This window comes from Notamacropus eugenii, chromosome 5 (genome assembly GCF_028372415.1).
Source record: "Notamacropus eugenii isolate mMacEug1 chromosome 5, mMacEug1.pri_v2, whole genome shotgun sequence".
In the NCBI taxonomy this organism is placed as follows: domain Eukaryota; kingdom Metazoa; phylum Chordata; class Mammalia; order Diprotodontia; family Macropodidae; genus Notamacropus; species Notamacropus eugenii.
This window is the reverse complement of record NC_092876.1, coordinates 204,633,602-204,657,916: the sequence shown is the minus strand read 5'-3', so window position 1 is coordinate 204,657,916 and position 24,315 is coordinate 204,633,602. Positions and strand designations below refer to the sequence as shown.

Sequence of the window (24,315 nt, the reverse complement as noted above, 5' to 3'; positions counted from 1 at the left end):
ATAAATCAACAAACTTTATGATGTAGTATTAAACCATGCTAAAATTTGAACTTTTATACTGGTATCAGTTTAACTTCAAAAAAGAAAATTCACTTAAAGATTAATTAAGCAGCAGTGACCTTATAAGCATACTATTCTATCTCAATGCTTATTTTATACTCTTTAAAAAGAGAAAATATCTTTCAAAACTAAACTTTTGTTTGCAAAGATCAAATGGTATCATGTAAAACCTGGAAAAATGCCAGTTTACGTACATACTCATTTGATAACTGATAGAATATCCTGAGAACAAGTGCCTTGACCTTTAGCCTTTTGATCAAATAATTGTTTTTATTTGATATTTAAGTGTTATCAACCACTCCTTTAGCTTCATCAATCAATGATGGGTGTGTAAAAGTGTACAAAAAAGGGTATTAAAAAGTTGTTTATAATTAAAACAACTCAGCAGCTTCTTATTCTTCCTATCAAATATTATGTTTTCCAAATGTATAAACTCCTCATAAAATGGATTAAATTCAAAAGAGAAAATGGAATTATACAGTCTAGATCTAATGTACAAAATAGTATTTATACCCAGTTTCCAAAAAGGATTCGCAGAGATTAAAAAAATCTAAAATACTGAAACAAAATAAAACTAGAAGAGCGAAATATCATGTGTTCTTAACTAAGTAGTATCAACAATTCACTTATCTCCACCAAATTATTGAAAATCTAGTGAAGAAAATGCCTTCAATTTCACGATTTCTTTTTAAAAATAAAATACATTGTTCCATATAATTCAGATGAATCTGTATAACATGAACACTAAAATTACACATTTCTCATGTAATTCGTACCTGCAATCATGTCATCTACAGTACTCATTTTCAGCAATACTTGCTCAATTAAGCCAACTTCTGTGCTGGTCTGCAAATTACGGACACTTTTTCGTAGAATGGCAGTAAACATGCTCCAAATTTCTGCTTGACATGTTACATCACAATGTTCCAAAAGCTCTGACATGCATGTTATACTCTCAGCATCCTGGATTATAAAGTTCATCTCCAAATCGAATTCCCCACCAACAAGCTGAAAAGAAAAATAAAAACTGTTACTCATATAAAATCTGACACGACTTCAAAAAATATCATGGGTCACAGAAATGGACTGAGGACTGAAAGGAATCTCAGGGGTCATCTGATAAAACCCCTTCATTTTACACATACATAATTGTGGCACAGCCACGATTTGGATATCAGTCTTTCAAATCCTGGACCCATTCTATTGTACCATACTGTAACACCCTATTATAAGAAAGTACTAAAAATGCAGTTTGGCTCATTAATTCACATACAAACAGCAAGTGCCTTTCATGTTTGCTGAAGGGGATATAAACTTTAGATACATTTCCAGTCCTTAAGGGAAGGGACATATATTAGTCTAATATAACTTTCATCAAAATGGAATGACTTCCCTCCATCCCAAAAAAGCTACATGATTTTTAAAAGTTTCTGTATGTCCTACAATCTGAAAGAAGTTCCAGTTTAATATCACAATCGCCATAAGACTATTAAAATTTAATAGAAAATAAATTATAAAAATTGTCACTGGATAAAGCAATATCTCCAGAAATATGACTATTCTGTAGTTTCTATTTTCTACTTTTTCTACTATAGTAAAATCAAACAAATGGATATTCTGTAACCATAGGTACAAATGAATCAAGACTGAAATCGAAAAACATGAACAGAACAGAAGAGAAAAAGGGAATATGACATTCTTTCAATAACTTGAGTCTACTTAAAAAAAATTTAAACCTATGATTTACTATATTGTTGTCACAACTAACCTGCCAGTAATCACTCATTTGGTTTTGCTCAAACTGCAATTGCTTGATACTTGCTCTTCTTTAATGCTTTTTAATGAGCCCAATATTTCATATAACACCTATTTTCATTTTTAAAAAGTCCACTGAAAAGCATTCCAATGTTTTATAAATATTATTTCAAGGCCTTCAGCATTGATTTAGTTTTTTTCTGTCTTCATTATTTTAAAAAACTGGCCTCTTTTGCCCAAATCTTCCTAGCTACATGATATTTCCTTTCTGCAAATTTCCATTTCCCAAATTCTCCTGACATTCCCTTTTATTCCCTCTCCCTATCTCGCCTGCCTGCTTCTTCTATAGATTTTCCCTTATTCTCTGTAACAAACTTTTAAAAAGAACTGTTCTTCTGTCTCTTCCTCATTTAAAACATTTTAAGTTTGTTTTAAATGATAGCCTTAACCACCAATTTTGAAGTATTCTCAATCTTTTTTGTCCACCAATTTTCTTCCATTAAAAAAATTCAATACAATTGTGTTTTAATTGAAATGTTACAATTATAAACTTTGATCAAGATTAAGTATCCTGAGAGGTTTAACATTATAACTTAAAAGAACAGAATGTTGTTTTTCAGTCATGTCTGAAGTTGACACTGGAAAGGTTTGCCATTTCTTTCTCCAGCCCAGGATAACACGGCTAACTCCAGCCCAGAGGTCAGACTGTCTGAGTCTTCCTATCTCCAGGCATGGCACTCTATCCATTGCACTCCCTAGCTAACCCAAAGAATAGCACAGCAAACTGGGGAAAACACTGATCTAGTAAGAAAATCTAGGTTCAAATACCACCTCTGACACTTACTACATATGTGACCTTGAGCAAATCAATAATCCTATGAATACAAATCTTGTACATGCTAAGATTACCCACAACTGAAAAATGTTATGGAAAAATATTGGGAGACAGATAGGATATACTTTTTTTCAGACAAATACTAATGAACTGCATGACCTTGAGCATTAAGGTGTCTTTAAAGTTCTAAAATTCTATGTCTGAACTAAAATGCAATATTCTCTGCAACAAAAAGAAGTTTCTATTCAATGAATCCTACTTTTTTATTCTACTAATGACCTCCATTAAAAATTGAGAAAAAGATTACTTCAATGATCTGTGATCAGTGTGTGTGCGCCCTCTACCAATAAAATCACAATTCTTGTCTTAGTTGACAATCCTAATGAATTACTATGGTTAAAAATCCATCACTTATGGACAACTTTTTATTAAGTGTTGATGGAATGATGTATTTCACTAAACTAAGTAAGCTAGTCTCCAGCTAAGTGATATACAGTCTATCACTAAGACCACAGAAAAGTATTATGCTTGAAAAATATTTAATGCATGAATACAATAAAACCTCAAGTATAAATACTTTTTCTCTCCATGCTGTACTTTAAACTGTAGTTATCAAACTACTGGCAAAACTCCCCAATGAGAACCCCAACCAAATTAAAATGGAAATGAAAAATGTTTAACAAGATAAATAAAAATATAATATAGATGTGAATTCGTAGTTTTCTAGGCAAAAATTTCCTTCTGAGTTTGACATCACTACTCTTGCCTCTCCAGAGTTTTCTCCACCATGCCCCACAAAATTCTGGATCCAGGACATTCACTCCAGCTCTGGAATTCACATACTGAAGTACCTTAGGATCCTTGTGACCTCTCCCTCTGATGTAATATTTCCTCCCTGAACCTCTATTTTAAGAAAGTCTAGTCCAGACATGTCTTCAATTCTCTCCAGACTGTACTCCTTACTCCTTTGGACTTTCTCTAATATGCCAATCACAGCTGGTACCACTATCTCCTCAACCTTAAAGTTCTCTTTTATGTGTTATCTTCTTCCATTAGAATATAATCTCCTTCAGAGCAGGAATTAACTCTGCCTTTATTTGTTTTCCCAGGGCTTAGTACGGTGCCTAGAAGATAGCTGAGTTAACTGACTGACATACAAGTTTTCCATTTCCATCTTACTTACATTTGGGTGAAAAACAATTTTCTAAAGAATTCACAGCTATGAAAAACAATTTTCAAAAAAATTAACTCAAAGCAGGAACAATTTCTTCCTCCATTTCCAGGACTACTGGGACTCAAAGCTAAAGATAATATTTTAGTACTAAAAGTCCAGATACATGATGAATTAAGGAGTATGTGGGGGGGGGGGGAACGACTTGGGCACTAGACTACCATTTATAACATGGTTTCTATGGGAAAAAGTGTGGCAATTTTTATGCAACTGAACTGCATATAAGTAATCAGAACATGTGCTTATAAACTAGGGATTGCTTGCACTAAAAATATTTAAAACACTACAACACACAAACTGCTCTTGCTTCTCTGCCTTGCTCTCTGGCCACTTATGTCTCCTTTTACTAGACCATCATCCTTATGGATACACCTGAAGACCCTGAACAAGATCCCCTACTCTCTCTATATTGTCTCTCTAGATGAGCCATCAGGTACCATCAGTTTAATTGCCATCTATGCGCAAATAACACCCAAATCTATGTAACTGGCTATAGTTTCTCTTCCGAGATCTAGTCATCCATGTTCAGCTGATTATTGGATATTTAAAATATGATATCTCACATTATCTAAAACTCAAAATACCCAAAAGTAAATTCATTCTCTGTTCTCTAGTTCCAAACTTCACTTATTTCACAGTTGCTAACATTCTTCTGGTCACCCAGGTTTGTAACTCCTGACAATCAGTGGCCCAATCTGGTTATTTTTAACTCCAAAATATCTCTTACATACAACCCCTTTTCTCTATATACACAGTCAGAAAGATAACATTATCTGAAATTGGAGGAAAAGGAGATCGAAGGGAATACTATCAAGGGAGTCTGAAAAAAAAAAAGTAGGGATCATGATGAGCTATGAGAAGAAAAGGTTTGCAATAATTTCTTTCAGGTGACATGGAGTTAATTAATCAAAGCAGGAAATAAAAAAGAGTACCTTGTAACTATAAACTAATTTAAGTATTTTTTGCACATACAGGATTTTTTCCTATTTCTTTGATCATTCTGGGGTACAGATACAGTAGTGACATAGCTGGGTAAAAGGGCATGCAAGCTTAACAGGTTTCTGTGCATAAATCCAAATCGCTTTCTAGAATGGTTGTGCCCATTTATAGATTCACCAACATTAAATCAATGTGCCTGTTTTTCCCTATCTCCTCTAGTACAGTATCATTTTCCTTTTTTATCAGCTATCCCAATATGAAAGAGGTGAGGTACAATTTCAGAATTGCTTTAATTTACATTTTTCTGATTAGTCAGTCAGCCAATAAATATTTGTTAAACACTATGTGCCAGGCAAGCAATGTGTTAAGCCTGGGAGATGCAAAGAAAGAGAAAAAAACAGTCCCTACTCTCAAGGAGCTCAAAGTCTAATTGGGGAGAGAACATGCAAACAACTATGTGGAAACTATTGTTAACAGGATTTTTACTGAACCAGTCTCTGACCTGAGAATGACGAAAACAGCAGGCCAGAGACAAAATACCAGTAATCTGGTAGCCATTTAATTAGAAATTTCAGAGTGAGGAATGTTCTCTTAGCTGAGTAAAAGCACTGAGTATAATACTTAAATCAAAGTGGGGAAGGTAGATTACCAACAATCATTTAAAGGTTTCCCACAGGAAACCTACAAGTTCCACAATATAACAATTCTGGAGTCAAGTCTTAGGGGGTTGTGATCACCTCCCCTAAAGTACAGAACCAAAGTTCTGTGATGGGAATAAGTTTTTCAGTCTTTGATTTGCTTCACTTAAGGTCCAGTGATTGTGAGTGTTGAGAGTTTTGATTAATCAGCTCAAGCCGCATTGTGAGCTCTGACTCCCAAGCCAGAGGGTCAGCTCTTGAGAATACTAAATTATTGGTATATTCACTACACATATCATATTAATATAAAAATTATAAATTCCTTTCTCATTATATACATATACATACATAAACACACACACATATACATACACATACAGGATAAACTAGAAAAAAAATCAACAGAGGGAAAGCACTAAAATTAAGGGAGATTAAGAAAGGCTTAATGCAAAAGGCAGAATTTTACCTGAGACTTGAAGAAATTCAAGGAAGCCTAGAGGCAGAAAATAAACGGAGAAATGCATTCCAGATGCGGGAAATAGACAATGAAAATTCATAGAGTAAGGAGATGGAGTGTCACCGAGATCTATGTCACTGGATTAAACAGAAATGGGAGTTTGAGTTAAGATTTAAGAAAACTAAAAAGAAGGGAGGAACAGGTTATGTAGGGCTTTAAAAGCCAAACAGATGATTTTCCCTTTCATCCTGGAGGTGACAAGGAGTCAAGAGAGTTTACAGAGTAAGCGAGGAAGGGGGCTGTGATATAGTCAGAACTGTTTCTTAGAAGACCATTTGGACATCTAAGTGGAGCCTGGACTGGAGTAGGAAGATTTGTGGCAGAAGAGTGACCAAAAGGCTATTACTGCAGTAGAACAGGCATGAGGTAATTCAGGGTATGAAGCAGGGGGTAGCAATAACAGAGAAGTGAAGAGGAAATACTTGAAAGATGTCACAAAAGTAAAATCAGCTGCCCGTGGCAACAGACTGGCCATGAGGGAATATGAGTGAGGAGTTGAGCATGACACCTAGGTTGTGAGCTTGATTCTCTGTAAGTAAACCATCACATCTTTTGCAAAATAAATGATCATTTTCCTTCTTCTTTGCCTGTGTTTATTCCCTCAATTTCTTTTTCTTGCCTTCTTGCAACAACTAGCATTTTTAGATGCCCCCAAATATCACAAAATTGTATATATTCTTTCATCAAGTTATATCATGAGTTTTGCTAGGATATTTATGGAGGAGGAGGAACAGAAAGAGGGTGTATTTTTGGAGGGATTAGATTAGAGAGCAACAGTGATACCCACATAGAGTATCAATGAAACATTTTTAAAAATAAGAACAACAAAGAAAATTTGGAGGGGACATATGCTACCAAATTAAATTTTTAAAAAAGGTAAACATAATACAAAACTAAACATATAAAATATAATATATAATTATATAATAAATATAAACTAGTATTTAATTAAATTTAATTAAGTTTAATTTTTATTTATTATAAATTATTTAATTAAAATTAAATTCTTAATGAAAAACTTTAATTAAAATTTATATTTTTAAAAATTATAATTTAAAAAATTTTAATATTTTTAATTTAAAAATTCATTTTTAAAATTTATTAATTAAAATTAATTAATCAATAAATAAATTATAAAATGATTTAATTAAATTACTTAATAAAAATTAATAATGAATATAAGTATACAAAATATAAAAGCTAAACATATATAGTCCTTTCTCTTTTGGAATGTTGTTAACATTGGCTAATGTTTGCAAAATTAATAAAAATGTACAAAAAGGCACCTAAAAAAAACCCCTTTCCATCCAACAAATCTACTTCAACACCCAAAATAAATCCCATGACAGCTGGTCTTATGCACCTAAAAAATTGTAGGGATAATACTGGGTATAAGCCTATTACTGAACCTGACAGAGGAAAAGGCACAGTGGATCAAGTACTAGCCTTAGAATCAGGAAGACATCAGATTCAAATCCTACCTCTAACACTAGATATGTGACCATGGGAAAAGTCAATTGGTTTTACAGAATCCTCCGGGAGGATAAGACCTCCCAGACCAACCTCTACCTGAATAAAAATCTCCTCTATAATATATCTGACAATTGGTTATCTTATCTTCTCCTGGAAAACCTTAAGTGAGAAGGAACCAAGGACCTTCAGAGGAAGCCCACTTCACCCTAGAACAACCCCAATCATCAGGAAGTTTCTCTAGATTTCTAAATTTTTCTCCCCACAATCTTTATTCACTGCTCCTCATTTGTCTTCTCAAGTCATGTATAATAACAACTCTAATTCCATTCCCCGTGACAGCTTACCAAACAAGCGCCAAAGGCTAACATCACATCCCTTCTCCTCTCCTGGCTCAACAACCCAATTCCCTCAAATTATCCTAATATGGTATGAATTGAGACCCTTTAGCATCCTATTTGCCCTCATGCAGATGTTATTTGGCCTATCAACATGCCTTCAAAAAGGTGCAATCAAAACTGAACACAACACTCTAGATGTAGACTGACACTTATTTTCCTCAACTAAAACTGAGAGTGTTGAATTGGATGGCCCTCTATGGTGCCTAGAAAATCATTATGGTCCCTGGAAAATCAATTTCTTTAACTTATTTCAATTCCCCGAGATAGTTCCAAGCATTGTAATCACAAGTCCAAGAATCCTGATGCTTCCCAAATCAAACCAAGTAAGAACCAAAAGAATAGTACTCAACTCTCAAGACTACTAAGGATCTTTTAATCATCATATTGTAACCTCACAATGGCCATAAGTTTATTTGTTATGTATAAATATCAAAATTTTACCATTAGTTCTCTATTCTATTATGTTTTACAGGGAATGGTTGACAGTTTTTTTTTCAAACACCATATTCATCACATTGGTGGTTGTTGTCCTTCGTTCTCAAAGAGGACCAAAATGACGTGACCATGGTAAAGTGAAGTTTCAATCTGTACGACTGTGGCCGATCAGATCAATACGAGCTCGGAATGCTCTACCACAGGTTGGGCACAGATAGTCTGTGTGAATATTTGGGATGGTTACTCCAAATTTGTGCATCCTACATTTACTTTGTGCTGTTTCATTGTTGCTTTGCTCATAAAGCACAGCACCATTTCTGATGTGGGCACGCCATGCTGAGTGGTCCTGTGCCAGTGTCTCCCATGTTGCACAGTCAAACCCAAAGTTCTTGAGAGAGACCTTAAGAGTGTCCTTGTATCACTTATGCTGGCCACCACATGATCGTTTGCCCCATGCAAATTCTTCATAAAATAGTTTTTTTGGCAAGCATATATTTTGCATTTGAACAACGTGGCCAGCCTATTGGAGTTGCACTCTCTGAAGCATAGTTTGAATGCTTGGCAGTTCACCTCAAGCAAGGACTTCAGTGCCTGGTACCTTATCCTGCCAGGTGATCCTCAGAATCTTCCTAAGACAGTTCAAATGGAAGTGATTCAGTTTCCTCGCATGGCGCTGGTATACTGTCCATATTTCACAGGCATACAACAATGAGGTCAGCACAACAGCTCTGTAGATCTTCAGTTTGATAGTCAGTCTAATACCTCTTCTCTCCCAAACTTTTCTTTGGAGCCTCCCAAACACTGAGCTAGCTCTGGCAATGTGTGTATCAACCTCACTGTCAATGAGTACGTTCCTGGAAAGCACACCACCAAGGTAAGTGAATTTATTCATAGCATTGAAAACTTCTCCATTTGCTGTAAACGATGGTTTCATATATGGATGGTGTGATGGTGGCTGATGGTTCTCCTGTGTTTTCTTGGTATAAATTATTAGGCCAAAATTAGCACAGGCAGCAGAAAATTGATCCATACTTTGTTGCGTCTCAGCTTCAGAGGCTGCACTGAGTGCACAATCATCTGCAAACAGAAAATCATGCATCAACACTCCCTCCATTTTGGTTTTGGCTTGTAGCCTTTTCAAATTGAAGAAATTACCATCAATACGGTAGATAACTTGATGCCATGTTCATCCTCACTGAAAGCATTTAACAACATGGCTGAAAATATCATGCTAAAAAGCATGGGGGCAAGTATATAGCCTTGTTTCACTCCACTGATGACTGGGAAGGCATGAGAGCACTGTCCATTATCCAGCACCCGGGCAAACATGCCATTATGAAATTGACATCCAATACTGATGAACTTCTCTGGGCAACCAAATTTTGACATAATTTTCCGTAAGTCCTCATGACTAACAGTGTCAGCCTTGGTCAGATGTACAAACGTTGCATACAGACTTCTGTTCTGCTCCTGGCATTTCTCCTGGAGTTGTCGGGTAGCAAACATCATATTGGCTGTTCCTCAGCCCTTTCTGAAGCCACACTGACTTTCAGATATATGACCATCTTCCAGGTGAAAGATCAGCCTATTAAGGAGGACTCTAGCAAGAATCTTACCAGCAGTGACTAAGAGAGAGACCCGCTGTGACAGTCACATTGATCACATTACTCTGTTACTCAAGAATCTAAAGCAGCTGTTTATTCTCTATCATAACAAATCCAAACCCTTTTGTTTGACCTACAGCCCCCTAAATATTTCTTATGTCACCAAAATCACTCTCATTATGCTATACCATGTATTCCCTGATTCTATCACCTTAATCTGTGACAAATGATTTTTTTCATTTCCATAACTGTGTATTTGCCATTCACACTATTAAAAAATTCCTATTTGTTTTTTCATTTGATTCTTCAGAGTCAGCAAGCTTTTTCTCTGATAAGCTTCATTTCAGTATATAATTACTCCCTTTCTCAGCATCCCCTCCTCAAATGAACTCTATTTGAACTACTAATTTGCACTCACTTTATATGACCCTTAAAAAAAAAAATCATTAACTATTTATCAAGAGCCTAATCCAACGTGTTGTCAGAGAAAGAAATTTAGCTAAGACCCAATCATTGCCCCTACACTGAGCAAGTCTAATAATAGAATGATGATAATACCTACAATTTATATGCAAGATTATTTGCAAACACCTTATCTGCTAAGACACAAACATATAATTATATTATACAGTATTACACAAGCATATTCAAGAGCAGAGGAAAAAACTGTTATGGGAAACTTGAAGGGAAATTATAAATCTAGAAAGATCCCAATACTCTTCATGGGAAAAGTTAGCTCCAAGTTAGCTAGAACATACAAGGTTTGTTTTTTGTGTTGCGTTGTGTTTCGTGTTATGTTCATATGATTTGGTGATTAAAATATGAGATAAAAACAGAAAAACAAAATGAAAATATCTATTTAAGATATTGCAAAGGAATGTGAACCACATATGGTATAAAACAGTGAAACACTTTAGATTTTTTAGCGAAAATATGAAATGACCAGATGTATACATATATGATTATTCCACCAGTGAAATGAATAAATAGCCAGGAGAAATAAAATAAGCTATAAACACTGTCTGTAAACTACTACATTAGACAAATTTAGTGGTATTGAGGATCTATATTAAATAGATGACTGTGTAAAGAAAAAAGTTAACAGATACCAAAGATGTTGCTGAGGTAAAACTAGAAGAAATTTTGTAAGTGATTAGATATGTATGCAGAGAAAAATCAAAGAAACTTAAGGTGACATTGAAAGCAAGTGCTGGTGTAACAACAGTAATAATATCTAACATCTAACATTTATATGGCACTTCTATAGGCTTGCAAAGTAGTTTACAAATATTATCTTATTCGACCCTCACAACAGTTATAAGAGTGAGAATACTATTATCATCCCAATTTTATAGATAAGGAAATTGAAACCATCCAAAATTAAGGGACTTGTCCAGGGTCATGCAGCTGGTACGTCTTGATTTGAAGTCGGGTCCTTCCTGACTCAAAGTCCTGAATGTTCTCTACTGTACCTCCTAGCTGCCTCCCCACAGACAGAAATAGTTAAGTTAAAAGGAGGAAAGAGAAAAAGCTTAGTTTTGGACAAGTCTGAGGTACTCACCAATAGCAATACAAAAATGTCCTAAAGACACATGTATGAAACTCAGAATAGGTGCTAGGGCGGTAAATATAGCATTTGGGAGTCAATCTTACAACAATGATAGCTGAAAACAAAGGAATAGATGAGACTACCAAAGGAGAAAATACAGAAAGAAAAATAGGATAAAGAATAAGAAAATACAGAAAGAAAAAAAAACCCAAATGTAGAACCTTCAGTCACACCCAGATACTGAAGAATCAAAACGTCAGTGAAAAAGAAAAAGGAAAAAGTACAAGCATAGAAAAAGCACAAGCATAGATCTAAGAGGGGAAACAAGAAAGCGGCATGTCTCAGAATGCAAAGAGAGACTACTCAACAAGATAAATTGGCCAATCATATCAAAAGGTCACAGAAAGGTGAAAGAGGATCATTACTCCCTCCCCCCCAAAAACACAATTGTATTTGATACTGAGGTAGATACTGAAGATCTTTGGGGTTCAATTTCATAAGAATGAAGACATAATATGATGAGGAGAAAAAAATAACGGTCAGTGAAAATACAGAAATAATTAGATAAGATACAGAAACCTTTTTAATTAAGTTTAGTGCTGAAAGGGAAAAGCAAAACCTAACAGAAGCAGGATTCCACAGATGGGTAGGCAGATGGAGTCACTTGGAAAAAAATAAAAACACGTGAGAGAGGAGGATTCTCTTACACACACACACACACACACACACACACACACACACACACACACACACACACCTCCACCCAACCCCCAAAAGCTCCTCTACTTAAAGACAAGGACTACTTCATTGACTCTTTCTATTCTTTACATCTATCACAGTGCAAAAACTACACACTGGATACTTAAACAATGCTTTGTTTGGTTTTCTTTCCTTTTGATCGAATTGAGGTAGCAAAAGGATTGATACATGAGAAGTAAGTATGCATTTTCTATGACCAGAGAATAGGGAAAATAGGTCATGAGGTTAAGAAACTATGAAGATGAGGTCTGATGGAACTCCCACAGAATAACCTTGGGGTTTCTGGGTGATAAGAGACATCTCTAGATACTCACTAGCAGTGTAACCAGTCACTGAGCCTCTTTGAGCCGCAGTTTCTTCATCTATAAATGGGGACAGAAATACCTATATTACCAAACTCAAGAGTTATTGTGAGGATCAAATGAAATAATAGAGCTTTGTAAACCTAAAAGTCACATGGGGTCAGCTATCTACAATAAGGACAGGTAACGGTACCATGACTGGGACAAATGGGAAAGAGAAGATAAGGTTGAAAACACTGTAAAGCAGCTAAGGCACAGATAAGATTGTGTACCCTAAATCTGTAGGAGGTGAAATCACCTCAGTTTCACAATGGCACGTAATACCCCTGCAAAAGAAGCAGGGAAAAAATACAGCAGAAGTTACATGGGCAGAAAATTCACAGGTCCATAATGGCAGGTTGGGAAGTATCAAGGAACTTTAAATGTAAAACTCTATGAATGTAGCAGACCAAGAGGACATCACTTCATAATTGTGAATTAAATCTTATTTCTGTATATAATGAATGCCAAACAGAATAAAATTATAAGTGAGACTTCTAGGTCATGTGAAAAACAAGATGACCCAACTAGAAGTTTTCTCTGATTCTCAAAACCATTCAAACCCCTCCTACAAAACAGAAATTAGGAGCCAAAGCTAAAGCAATTTTGAACTGTTTTCATGGTCTTAGGACACTCAGAATCCAAAGGAAGGTTAAAAAAAAGCAAAACAAGAACTGATACTTACTGATGCTGAGTTCACTCAGCAACCTTCCCCTGTACTAGCACACCCAAAGATATAAATATAGGCTTACACTAAAACCTACCCCTGCTCCCTATTCCTCTTCCTCTGTCCTTCTTTACAGTGTCATAGAAACCCCAACTCCAATCTGTGGAAGCTTGCTCAGGCTTTAACAGCCAGTTTGGACACAGCCCTTCAAAAGCAAAAACCTGTTGGCAGATGTAACCTGAAGGCAACAGCACTTCAAACTACCGAAATGCCTGTGCTGGTGAAGCCAGGCTATGCCAATGCTAGGCAAAAGAGACTCTGAATTGCTATTACTGGGCCAGAGAACTAAGATACAGAAGGAGTGAGACATGTTACTAGGATGTGACACATCATATAAGAGGAGCTGTGCAGCACTCCACCAAACCTAAGGGAAAAAGTACAGTGTGAAGCTGGGGCCAGTTCTGACGACACAAAAGTTAGTTAGGGGAGCAAGGCTGGTGAACAATAAATTCCCCTACTATAGGAAGGGGCTGAGACACTTTCAGATCCAGCCCTTAAGGAAAATACAATCAGAGTAAATGGAGTCAGTAAGTGAAGGGTAAGAGGAAAGGAAAAAAGTACCAAAGATTTCAGGTAGAAGAAAATTCGAGGACCTTGAACACAGATAGATAAATTAACAGGAAAAAAAAAAAACCCACAAACAAAAGAATACGGTTTCCAGACCTAGTAAACAAGTTCAGGCATCTATGAATAAATACTGCAAAATGAATGTTCAAACACTTGATAAGACTGAGGATGATGTAGAATTTGAGAGGAACATGGAAACACAACATGCTGTTCCAGAGTGGTTTAAAAAGAGAAATGGGAATTGTAAGGGCAGAATTTATAACCTGTGCAATAAAAATAAAGAACAGAATAGAAAAGTACCTGCAATGACAAGGTTTACCAAAAAAAAAAAAAAAAAAAAAGCAAAATAAGGGAGAAAGCAATATATTAGGAATGTGAATGCACATAAGAGAAGGACAGCTTAGAAGAAGCAAAGAAAAACTAAAAACATTAAAAGAAAATGTGCTCCCTATGCAAGCAAAGCACATAGATATTGAAGACAGGATGTATAGAGATAACCTAAGGCTCACAGGTCTTCCAGAATTAAACAATAGGACAAAAAAAATCTTAACTCCATAATGAAAGTAATAAGAGAGGAGAACTTCTCAGAACTTCAGAACACAGAAAATGAAATTCCATATTTCATAAGAATACATATATCATCAACCGAAAAATACTGAAGACTGAAAACAATTTAACAATTCAATTCAAAAGTAACATGTTTTGCAAGCTATAGGAGAAAAACCTTCAAATACAAAGGAAAGGACATTTGAATAATCAAAGACTAAGCCTGTACCCACTAGAAATGGAGGAAATGAAATAATGTATTCTGAAGAGTACAGGCGCTCAGGATACAGTCCAGGGTGACCTATCCTACAAATCTGAGCTAACCCCTACAGCACAAAAGATGGATACTGAATAGTAAAGAAGAGATTAAAAAATTTTTAGAAAGCAATACAGGACTTAAATCATTTCTCCCCTAACATCCCAAACAACAGAAATTCAGGAGGAGCAACAGAGTTACAACAGAAAGACCAGTGAAATATCACTTTCTAAACATGCAAAGCTGATAGGAATAAAGGTGAAAATGTGGTTAGAGGTAATAGTGAAAAGGCTCACTAGAGGTAGTATGGAGAGAACCTGGTCACGTCCTGCGTACAGACACCCTGCTTCTTTGGTGGAATTGCATTTTAACATGGGAGGGTACATGAAAGGTGTTGAGAAGACCACGGGGTTAGAGTGGAATGAGTGATACTTGAGGGTCAAATCAAGAGTTTACAGTGAGGGGAAGGCCACCTCTATGATCTCAAAAAGAGAAAAGACTACAGGGGAATGGGTGAGGAAGAGGGGGGGAAGGAGAAAAAGAAGGACTTACTTTGGAAGTAGCAGGGATTTCCACTGATAAATGTTTCAATGGGTGAAGAAATATGAGGACCTTACTTTGGATAAGGCCTGAGGGATTTGGTACCTAAAAATTCTATTTGTCCAGGAATAGAGGTGTGAGGCGGGGAGCTGGAATCCCTAGAGGCAACTGGCACCTGGAGGAGTAGGAGAGCATGGACATAGGGAGGAGATTTCAAGTAAATATAAAAGAAAAAAAGGTAAAGAGAGGGTATAGATGACGAATGTGGGGAGAAAAATAGTGTCTAAACATGAAGCAGGGAACCTGAAATAACTGACATTGTTCTGAGAGTGAGGCACAATGAGAGGGGAATGCATGAAATAAGCCCTACAAGGAAGTGGGAGAAAGTGGCTAGAGGGCAAAGTCTAAGGGCTTCCTTAGAAGCTTTGATTTTATGAAGAACACAAAGGGAGACCAGAAGATTATAGGAGTTATGAATCAGATAAAGAATGAGTGGAGTAAACAAAAAGAGAAGATGAATAGTGAAGAGAGTAAGTTCTTTTTGGAAATGGGAACAAAAACCAAACAAAAAAATAATGAACAGGGACTAGCTGAAGGGGCAAAGAGCAAAGGGATCTACATTCCCTTTGGAAAAAAGTGGGGGAAGAATTATATAACAGATAAAAGCAGAAGAGAGGAACTAATAAATAAAATTCTTAAGGAAAGGGAACAACAAATGAGAAGAGGGGATCAGGAGAGGAGAGAAGGAAGCCAATAAGAACAAGTCCACGTAAAAATATATATTAAAGTAACTAAAGGAGGGGGAATCATCTTGAAAAAAAAATTTAGATACAAAGAGAAGAAAATATAAATCTAACTCATAACTTTAAATGTACAGATTAAACAATCCAATGACACAAAATAGAGTGACAAATTGGATAAGAAAACAAAAATCTACAATCTCTTGTTTACAACAATCTACTTGTTTACAAGTAACACTTAAAAAACAAAGACACAAAATAAAACTGAGGGAATGGAGGAAAAATTACTACGTATCCAGTCAATCAAAAAAAAAATTGTCCAGTCAATCAAAAAAGCAGGAATTGCCATTAGGCTTTCAGATAAAGCAAAAGCAAACATTCAAAAAATAAAAAGGGACAAACAAGGAAACTATATTATGCTTGAAAAAAATTACAGGCCAGAAACCAGTATCAGTAATAAACTTATACATTCCAAGACTTAGCATTCAAATTCATAAAGGAAATATCTAAGGTTCAGGAAAATATAAACAGTAACAAAAAGTGATGGAGACTCCAATATCCCCCTAACAATTTTGGAAAAGCCTAACATAAAGATAAACAAAAGGGAAAACACAGAATTGAACAAATTTATAGAAAAAAACTAGAGTTAAAGAGTCATAGTATCTTCTAAATAAAAGAATATACATATTTCTTTGTGCCACACAGAACTTTTACAAAAATTGACCATGTATGAGTGACAGAGATACTGCAAACAAACATTAAAAAAGGAGCAATACTCAACATATTATGTACAAACCATAATGCTATAAGAATAGAAATTGGCTCAGGGGCCACAAACTAAAAATACAGACATAAACAGGGAGTTAACAATGAAATTTTAAATAACAAATGGGCCAAAGAACAAATTAGAGAAATAATTAGTAACTAGATAAAAGAAAATTACAGTAATTACACAATATGCCAAAATTTCTGTGATATAGCTAAAGCAATTCTTAGGAAAATCATATCATTACAATCACATATTAACAAAGTAGAAAAAAATTACTGAATTGAACAGTTTGGGTATTTTATATCTTTTCAAGATATTCCTTGATTTCTCTTGTGTTCTCAGTTTTATTAGCATAAGCCTGGGCATAATATATTCTAATATTTTGATTTTCTAGTATAGCTTCTTGAGTTTTCCTAGTATATAAAAATGCTATTGATTTTTGTAGGCTTATTTTGTAGTCCATAGCCTTGGTGAAGCCATTAATGGTCTCAATATCTGCTGATTTCCCAGTGCTTTCTCAGTAAACCATCATGCCATCAGCAAAAAAGGGGATAGTTTTATCTCTTCTTTACATACCTTTGTATCTTTAATTCCTGTTTCACATCTTAGCATCATTTTTAGCATTCTACAAATCTATCAAATAAAAGCAGAGAGTGGGCATACTTCGTTTACTCTATATTTATTAAGAAAACTTACAATGCATCTGCATTGTATATGAGAGTTGCTTTTGGTTTTAACTAGAAAATTTTTATAATATATTTAAAAGGTCCTTCTATGCTTACACATATAATTTTTCTACCACTTCTAAACAATGATTAAATCATGACATTGGTAAGCAGAATGGTTTAGTGTATAAAAGGCCAGTCTTTCATTGGAAGAGACCTCAGTTCATGTTCAGGCTGTGAGTCTGACATGTATTATTAGCTTAATGCCCATAAAAAAAGTCACAAAGCTGCTCAGTTCCCTTGGCAACTGTCCATGTAGATTGTAAAGCAAATGTCAATCTTCACTGGCAGAGAAAGTTTCCACACCATAAGTTGCTAAAAACTGGGAAAATTAAATGGATCCTATTTGTTATTTATTTCATTGTTTATCACTATCCACATTTTTATAACTGCCTAAGTCACGTTTCATTTGCCTCAAAGTTAGGTTTGGAAATTCAGCTTTCCTGTAAATCATTCATTGTCTTCTGAGTTAAGTTTATAATTTCAGTTTTCCTGCTAGTCACTTCTATCTTACCCTCAAAGAAATCTGTTATCCTTGAAGAATCCAGGTGGTCTCCAGAGAGTCTGGTCTGTTACCCAAAGTAGTATGGTCCATGATCACTAATCTGTCTTTGCAGGACAATAAATATTCGTCCTGGTTCAAATAAGGAATATTTCTTAGCAACACAATTAAAGTTGTTGCCAGCCTCTCACTTCCAATTCGCAGTCAATAATATTGTTCTTAACACCTATGATGTTAGAAGCTTTGTAACCAATGATACTGTTTTTTCCATCTATAAATGCACCTTTCTATTCCAGATGCCACGGCACACTGGAAAAAAGAATATTTTTTCATGTAAGACTCATTCCTTCGGTGTCTCTATATCACTCTACACTGCCCTGACATTATGCTTTTGGAACCCAAGTTAGACAGTCCTTTGTATCAGAGGTGTGTACTTCCTCCCAAGCAGAAATTATTTTCACATACTGTGCTTTTATTTTCTGTGCACAGTTCATTTCCTGAACAGTAATTGCAAGGAATTCTGGATAACATGATCAACAAAATGACAGACTAGATATTATCCTCACAATCTCTAGAACTGGCCCATAATAAGACTCATATGCAAAAAGTAAAAAAAAAAAAAAAAAATCACCTAAATGAGGAAAGAAAAGAGAGAATTGAGACAGGGCAAACAAACGTGTATGGCTCTATGAGACTTCACTAAGCATGGTGAAAACAAGGAAGTTACCAATAACTAAAAAGAATAATGGCCTCCTGATCACCTAAACGAATCTAGGCATCTACAAAGGACCCTTAAAAGAGAAAGGAAAATTAAACACTTGAAAAGGTAGAAGACTGAGAGTTCCAAGAGATTGTGAATGTTTCTGAATGGTTTAAAAGAGATATTATCAAAACAAAATTTATGTCAAGCATAGAAAAAACAATTAGTAGAATAGAAAGGCTTGACTCCATGGTTGCAAATTTCATCAGAGAATAGAGAGAGGACTGAATGGGAATGCAAATACGGAGAAGTGAAGGACAATCTGGAGAAAGAAAAGCAAAAACGCAGTAACATTAAAAGAAAACAAGATTTCCAAGCTAGCAAAAAATACTGACCTCTAAGCTAGTATGCACCGAGACAACTTAGGGCTTATGTCTCCCAGAAGAGCACCATAATGCAAGAAATAATAAAAGAAAAATTCTTTGAACTTTAGAACACAGAAAACAAAGTACTATAATAAAAAATTCATAAAGTTGCCCAAAGAAAAAACTCAAAATCAAATGCATAAATATTAAATGCATCCTTTTCAGATCATAGAGCTATAAAAATTATAATAATAAATAATTAGTATAATAAAGAGCCAAGAAGAGATAGGCTAAAAACTAACTGGAAACTAAATAACTTAATCCTAAAGAATGGATGGGTCAATCAACAAATCCCAGAAACAAAAACTTCATCCAAAAGAATGACAATAATGAGATCACATATCAAAACTTATGGATGCAGCCAAAGAAGTTCTTAAGGGAAATTTTACCTCTCTAAATGCTTACATAAAAAAATACAGAAAGAGGAGATCAATGAATTGAGCATTCAAGTAAAAAAGCTAGAAAAAGAGTAAATTAAAAACCCCCAATTAAGTATCAAATTAGAAATACTGAAAACCAAGGGTGAGATTAAACTGAAAGTAAGAGAACTATTGAACTAATAAATAAAACTAAGAGCTGGTTTTATGAAAAAAACAACAACAATAAAATAGATAAATCTTAGGTTAATCTGACTAAAAATAAAAGAAAAACAAACTACCAGTATCAAAAATGAAAAGGGTGAATTAACCACCAATGAAGAGGAAATTAAAGTAATAATCAGGACCTATTTTTGCCAATTGTATTACAATAAATATCAGAATCTAAGTGAAACAGATGAATATTTACAAAAGTATAGCCTGTCCAGGTTAACATAAGAGGAAAAAAAATCCTTAAATAGCCACATTTTAGAAAAAAGAAATTGAACAAGCCAACAATGAGCTCCCTAAGAAAAAAATCTCCAGACCCAGGTGGATTAACAAGTGAAATTCATTAAACATTTATGGAACATTTAATTCCAATACCATAAACTATTTGGAAAAATAGGTAAAACAGTAGAACCAAATTCCTTTTATAACACAAATACCTAAACCTAGAAGAACCAAAACAGAGAAAAAAATGATCAACCAATTTTCCCAATGAATATTGATACAAAAATTTTAAATAAAATATTAGCAAAGAGATCACAGTAATTTATCACCAGGATAATACACTATGTCCAGGTGGGATGTACAATAGAAATGCAGGGTGGTTCAACATTAGGAAAATTATCAGCATAATTGACCATATCAATAACAAAACTAACAGAAATCATATGACTTGTTATCATATGATCTCAATAGATGCAGAAAAAGCTTTAGACAAAATACAGCACAGACTCCTATTAAAAACACTAGACAACACAGGAATAAATAGAGTTTTACTTAAAATGATAAGCAGTAGCTATCTAAAACTATTAGCAAGCATTATATGTAATTGGGATAAGCTAGAAGCATTCCCAGTATGATTAGGGTGAAACAAGGATACCTATGATCACCACTATTATTCAATATTACACTAGAAATGTAAGCTTTACCAATGAGAAGAAAAAGAAACTGAAAGAAGTAGAACAGGCAATGAGAAAACAAAACTATCACTTTCTGCAGATGATATGTTTTATTTAGAGAATCGGCTAAAAAAAGTTATTTGAAAAATTAACAACTTTATACAAAATAAACCCACATAAATCATCAGAATATCTATGCATAACCAACAAGGCCCAACAGGAACTATATTATATGAAAACAATTACAAAACACTTTTCACACAAATAAAGTTGGATCTAAACAACTGGGAAAATATGCATGGGTAGATCAAGCTAATAAATAAAAATGAAAATTTAACCTAAGTTAATTTACTTATTCAGTGCCATACCAATCAAACTATAGAGCTAGAAAAAATAATAACAAAAATCATCTGGAAGAACAAAAGGTCAAGAATATCAAGGGAATTAATGGGGAAAAAATGCAAAGAAGGTGGCCTACCTGAACCAAATCTAAAACTATATTGTAATGCAGCAATCATAAAAACTGTTTGGCACTAGCTAAGAAACAGAATGAAAGATAAGTGGAACAGGTCAGGTACACAAAACACTGTAGTAAATAACTACAATAATCTACTGTTTCATAAACCCAAAGACTCAAGCTTCTGGGATAAGCACTGACTATTTGACAAAAACTGTTGGGAAAAATGGAAAACAGTACAGCAGAAACTAAGTATAAACCAAGAAATCATACCCTATAGCAAAAGAGGGTCAAAATGAATACATGATTTAAACATAAGGGATTATACTATACACAAATCAAGAGAACAAGGAATAGATTACCTGTTAGATCTATAGAAAAGGGAAGAATTTATGACCAAATAAAAGACAGAAAACATTATGAAATACAACTTGGCTAATTCTAATTACATTAAATTTTTTAAAAAGTGTTACATAAACAAAATCAATGCAACCAATCTTAGAAGGAAAGCAGAAAACTGATAAACAATTTTTACAGCCCGTGTTCCTGATAAAGGTCTCATTTCTAAAGTATATAGAGAACTGAGTCAAATTTATAAAAATATGTCATTTCTCAATTGATAGTCAAAGGATATGAACAAGCAGTTTTCAAATGAAATTAAAGCTATCTATAGTCAAAAGAAAAAATGCTCTAAATCACTACTGATTAGAGAAATACAAATTAAAACAACTCTGAGGTATCTACAACCTCACACCTATCAGATTGGCTAATATGACAGAAAAGGAAAATGACAAATGTTGAAGAAGATTGGGAAAATGGGAACACTAATGCATTTGTTGGTGGAGCTGTAATCTGATCCAATCATTCTGGAGAACAATTTGGAATTATACCCAAAGGGCTATAAAATTATCCATACCCTTTGATAACATCAATATGACCACTAAGTATGTATCCAAAAGCGATCATAAAAAAGGGAAAAGGATCCACACATACAAAAATAATTATTAGAGCTCTTTTTGTGGTGACCACGAATTGGAAACTTAAGGTCATGCCCATCAATTGGGAAACAGCTAAACAAGCTGTGGTATATGCATGTAATAGAATACCATTATTCTATAAGAAATGATGAGCAGATAGATTTCAGAAAAACCTGAAAACACTTACATGAACTGACACTGAGTAAGGTGAGCAGAATACTGTACGCAACAACAGCAACACTGTGCAATGATTAACTTTAACAGACAACTCTTCTCAGCAATACAAGGATCCAAGACTACTCCGAAAGACTCAGGATGGAAAATGCTAACCACATCCGAAAAAAAGAACTGTGGAGTTTGAATGCAGATCAAAGCATACTATTTTCACTTTTTATTCTTTGTTTTTTCTTTTACTTAGTTTTTCCTTTTGTTCTAAGTCTTCTTTCATTAACATGACTATTGTGGAAATATGTTTAACATGACTGTATATGTTTAACCTATATCAGATTGCCTGTTGTCTTGGAAAGGAGGAGGGAAGAGAAGGGAGAAAAATTTGGAACTCAAAATTTTACAAAAATAAATGTTGAAAACTATCTTTACATATACTTGAGAAAAAAAGTAAAATACTATTAAGAAAAAAAAGAATGAATCAATGATACTCTATACTTTCTCAACTCACCTTCAGCTGCCTCCATACTTTTCCTCAGTGTTTGGACTCAGCTAAGGATGTTAATCTGGAGGGTACAACCTTATGAGTTTGAGAAGAAAAGGAAAGCGATCCACCCAAGATTCAGGAGTCTGGGAGTCAAGTCTTGGCCATATTTTGCAGCCAGATCTGAATCAACACTCTAGGGGGCTGGGATCTAGCCCAGCAGTAGCTGAGAGATGTTGCTATGATAGACACTTTAACGTGTACTTTTGGGGGGCCAATAAGATTTGACCATCATAATATTCCGTAGGTATTTTAGTAAATCTATTTTTAAAGATGTAAAAAAAAATCAGTATTCTAGTTTGAATATTACAAAAGTTCTGTTAAATCTGGCCCATGTTCTGTATAGAAAAGATCTTGTTCTTCTCCCCCCCATCATAAGGGTGTGAGGGGGAGTCTTTGTACTTCCAATTCTTGATACATCTGCAAAATAACTCTTTGTAAAAGCTAACTGATTTAATTGCAAAAGCTAATTATGTTAATTTGTTAATGAAACTGAGAAATCAGTCACTGACACCTAACAGCAGAGGGTAATCACACATGGCTGGGGAATTCAAGCTGACAGCAACAGAAGATTCAAGAGATAATCCTCAAACTCTGAGAAGATATAGCTAGGCTGACTCTGAGACAGTTGGTCTACTCACTACACCAAGTACTCTTCCTCTATCAAGGAAGATAATGCATTGATGAAACAATAACTGAAAGAATGTGTTCAATTCTGAAAGCTTCATTTTAAAAGGGACTATGACAATCTACTGGATCATACTGTAAACCAAGGCAGATGCTCTTTTTAGGGAATTTAGATCTTTCTAACACCCGGAGAAAGAGAAGGCCAGTTCTCAAGATCTAAATCCCATTTTCCCTAAAGGAAATAAAACCAGAAGAAGCCAATGCCTGTAAAATTAAAGATTTTTTTTTTAAACCACGGAAGTAAAACATGCACATGGGAACTGCCCAACCTATGCTGAGGAGCCATGTAAGTGACACATACAGAGGATATATATACTTTTTAAACCAGCATATATACTTTTAAACAAAGGAAGGTAAAAGAATTTGGAAGGAAAGGCAGGCTTAGAAAGGAATGAGTCAGTGAGCTCAATTCCCAAAGGGAAAGGAAGTCCAGGTGTGGTCCTGTGATACACATTCTTGGTGATAAGCAGTTCACAATTCAAGGCTTGAAGCACAGACAATAAGATAAGAGAATATCACCAAAAACCATAAAACAAGATGTGGGAAGGCCCCCCAACCAATAGTTTTGGGAATCTCTGAAGATAAGGATGTCACTTTTTTTATACTTAATGGGATTTTATTTTTTTCCAATTATATGTAAAGATAGTTTTCAACATTCATTTTTGTATCATTTTGAGTTCCAAATTTTTCTCCCTTCCCCTTTTTACTCCTCCCTTCCTAAGACAACAAGCAATTTGATATAGGTTATACATGTACAAACATGTTAAATATATTTCCATGTTAGTCATGTTGTGAAAGAAGAATCAAAACAAAAAGGGAAAACCACAAGAAACAAAAAAACAAAAGAGTGAAAATAGTATTGTCAGTTCTACATTCAGACTCCTTAGCTCTTTCTCTGGATGTGGACTGCATTTTCCATCATAAGTCTTTTGGAATTCTCTTGGATCACAGTACTGCTGAGAAGAGCT

General features: G+C 34.7%; 1 protein-coding gene across 5 annotated transcripts in view; it reads right to left on the bottom strand.

Annotated features, from left to right (window-relative positions):
• Positions 1–24,315, bottom strand: part of NBEA (neurobeachin) — a 783,989-nt gene that overhangs the window by 686,724 nt on the left and 72,950 nt on the right. For all 5 annotated transcript variants that reach the window (XM_072611897.1, XM_072611896.1, XM_072611899.1 and 2 more), the window contains exon 2: positions 837–1,068. In XM_072611897.1, coding sequence (XP_072467998.1) covers positions 837–1,068 — 232 coding nt within the window. The remainder of the gene's footprint in view (positions 1–836; positions 1,069–24,315) is intronic.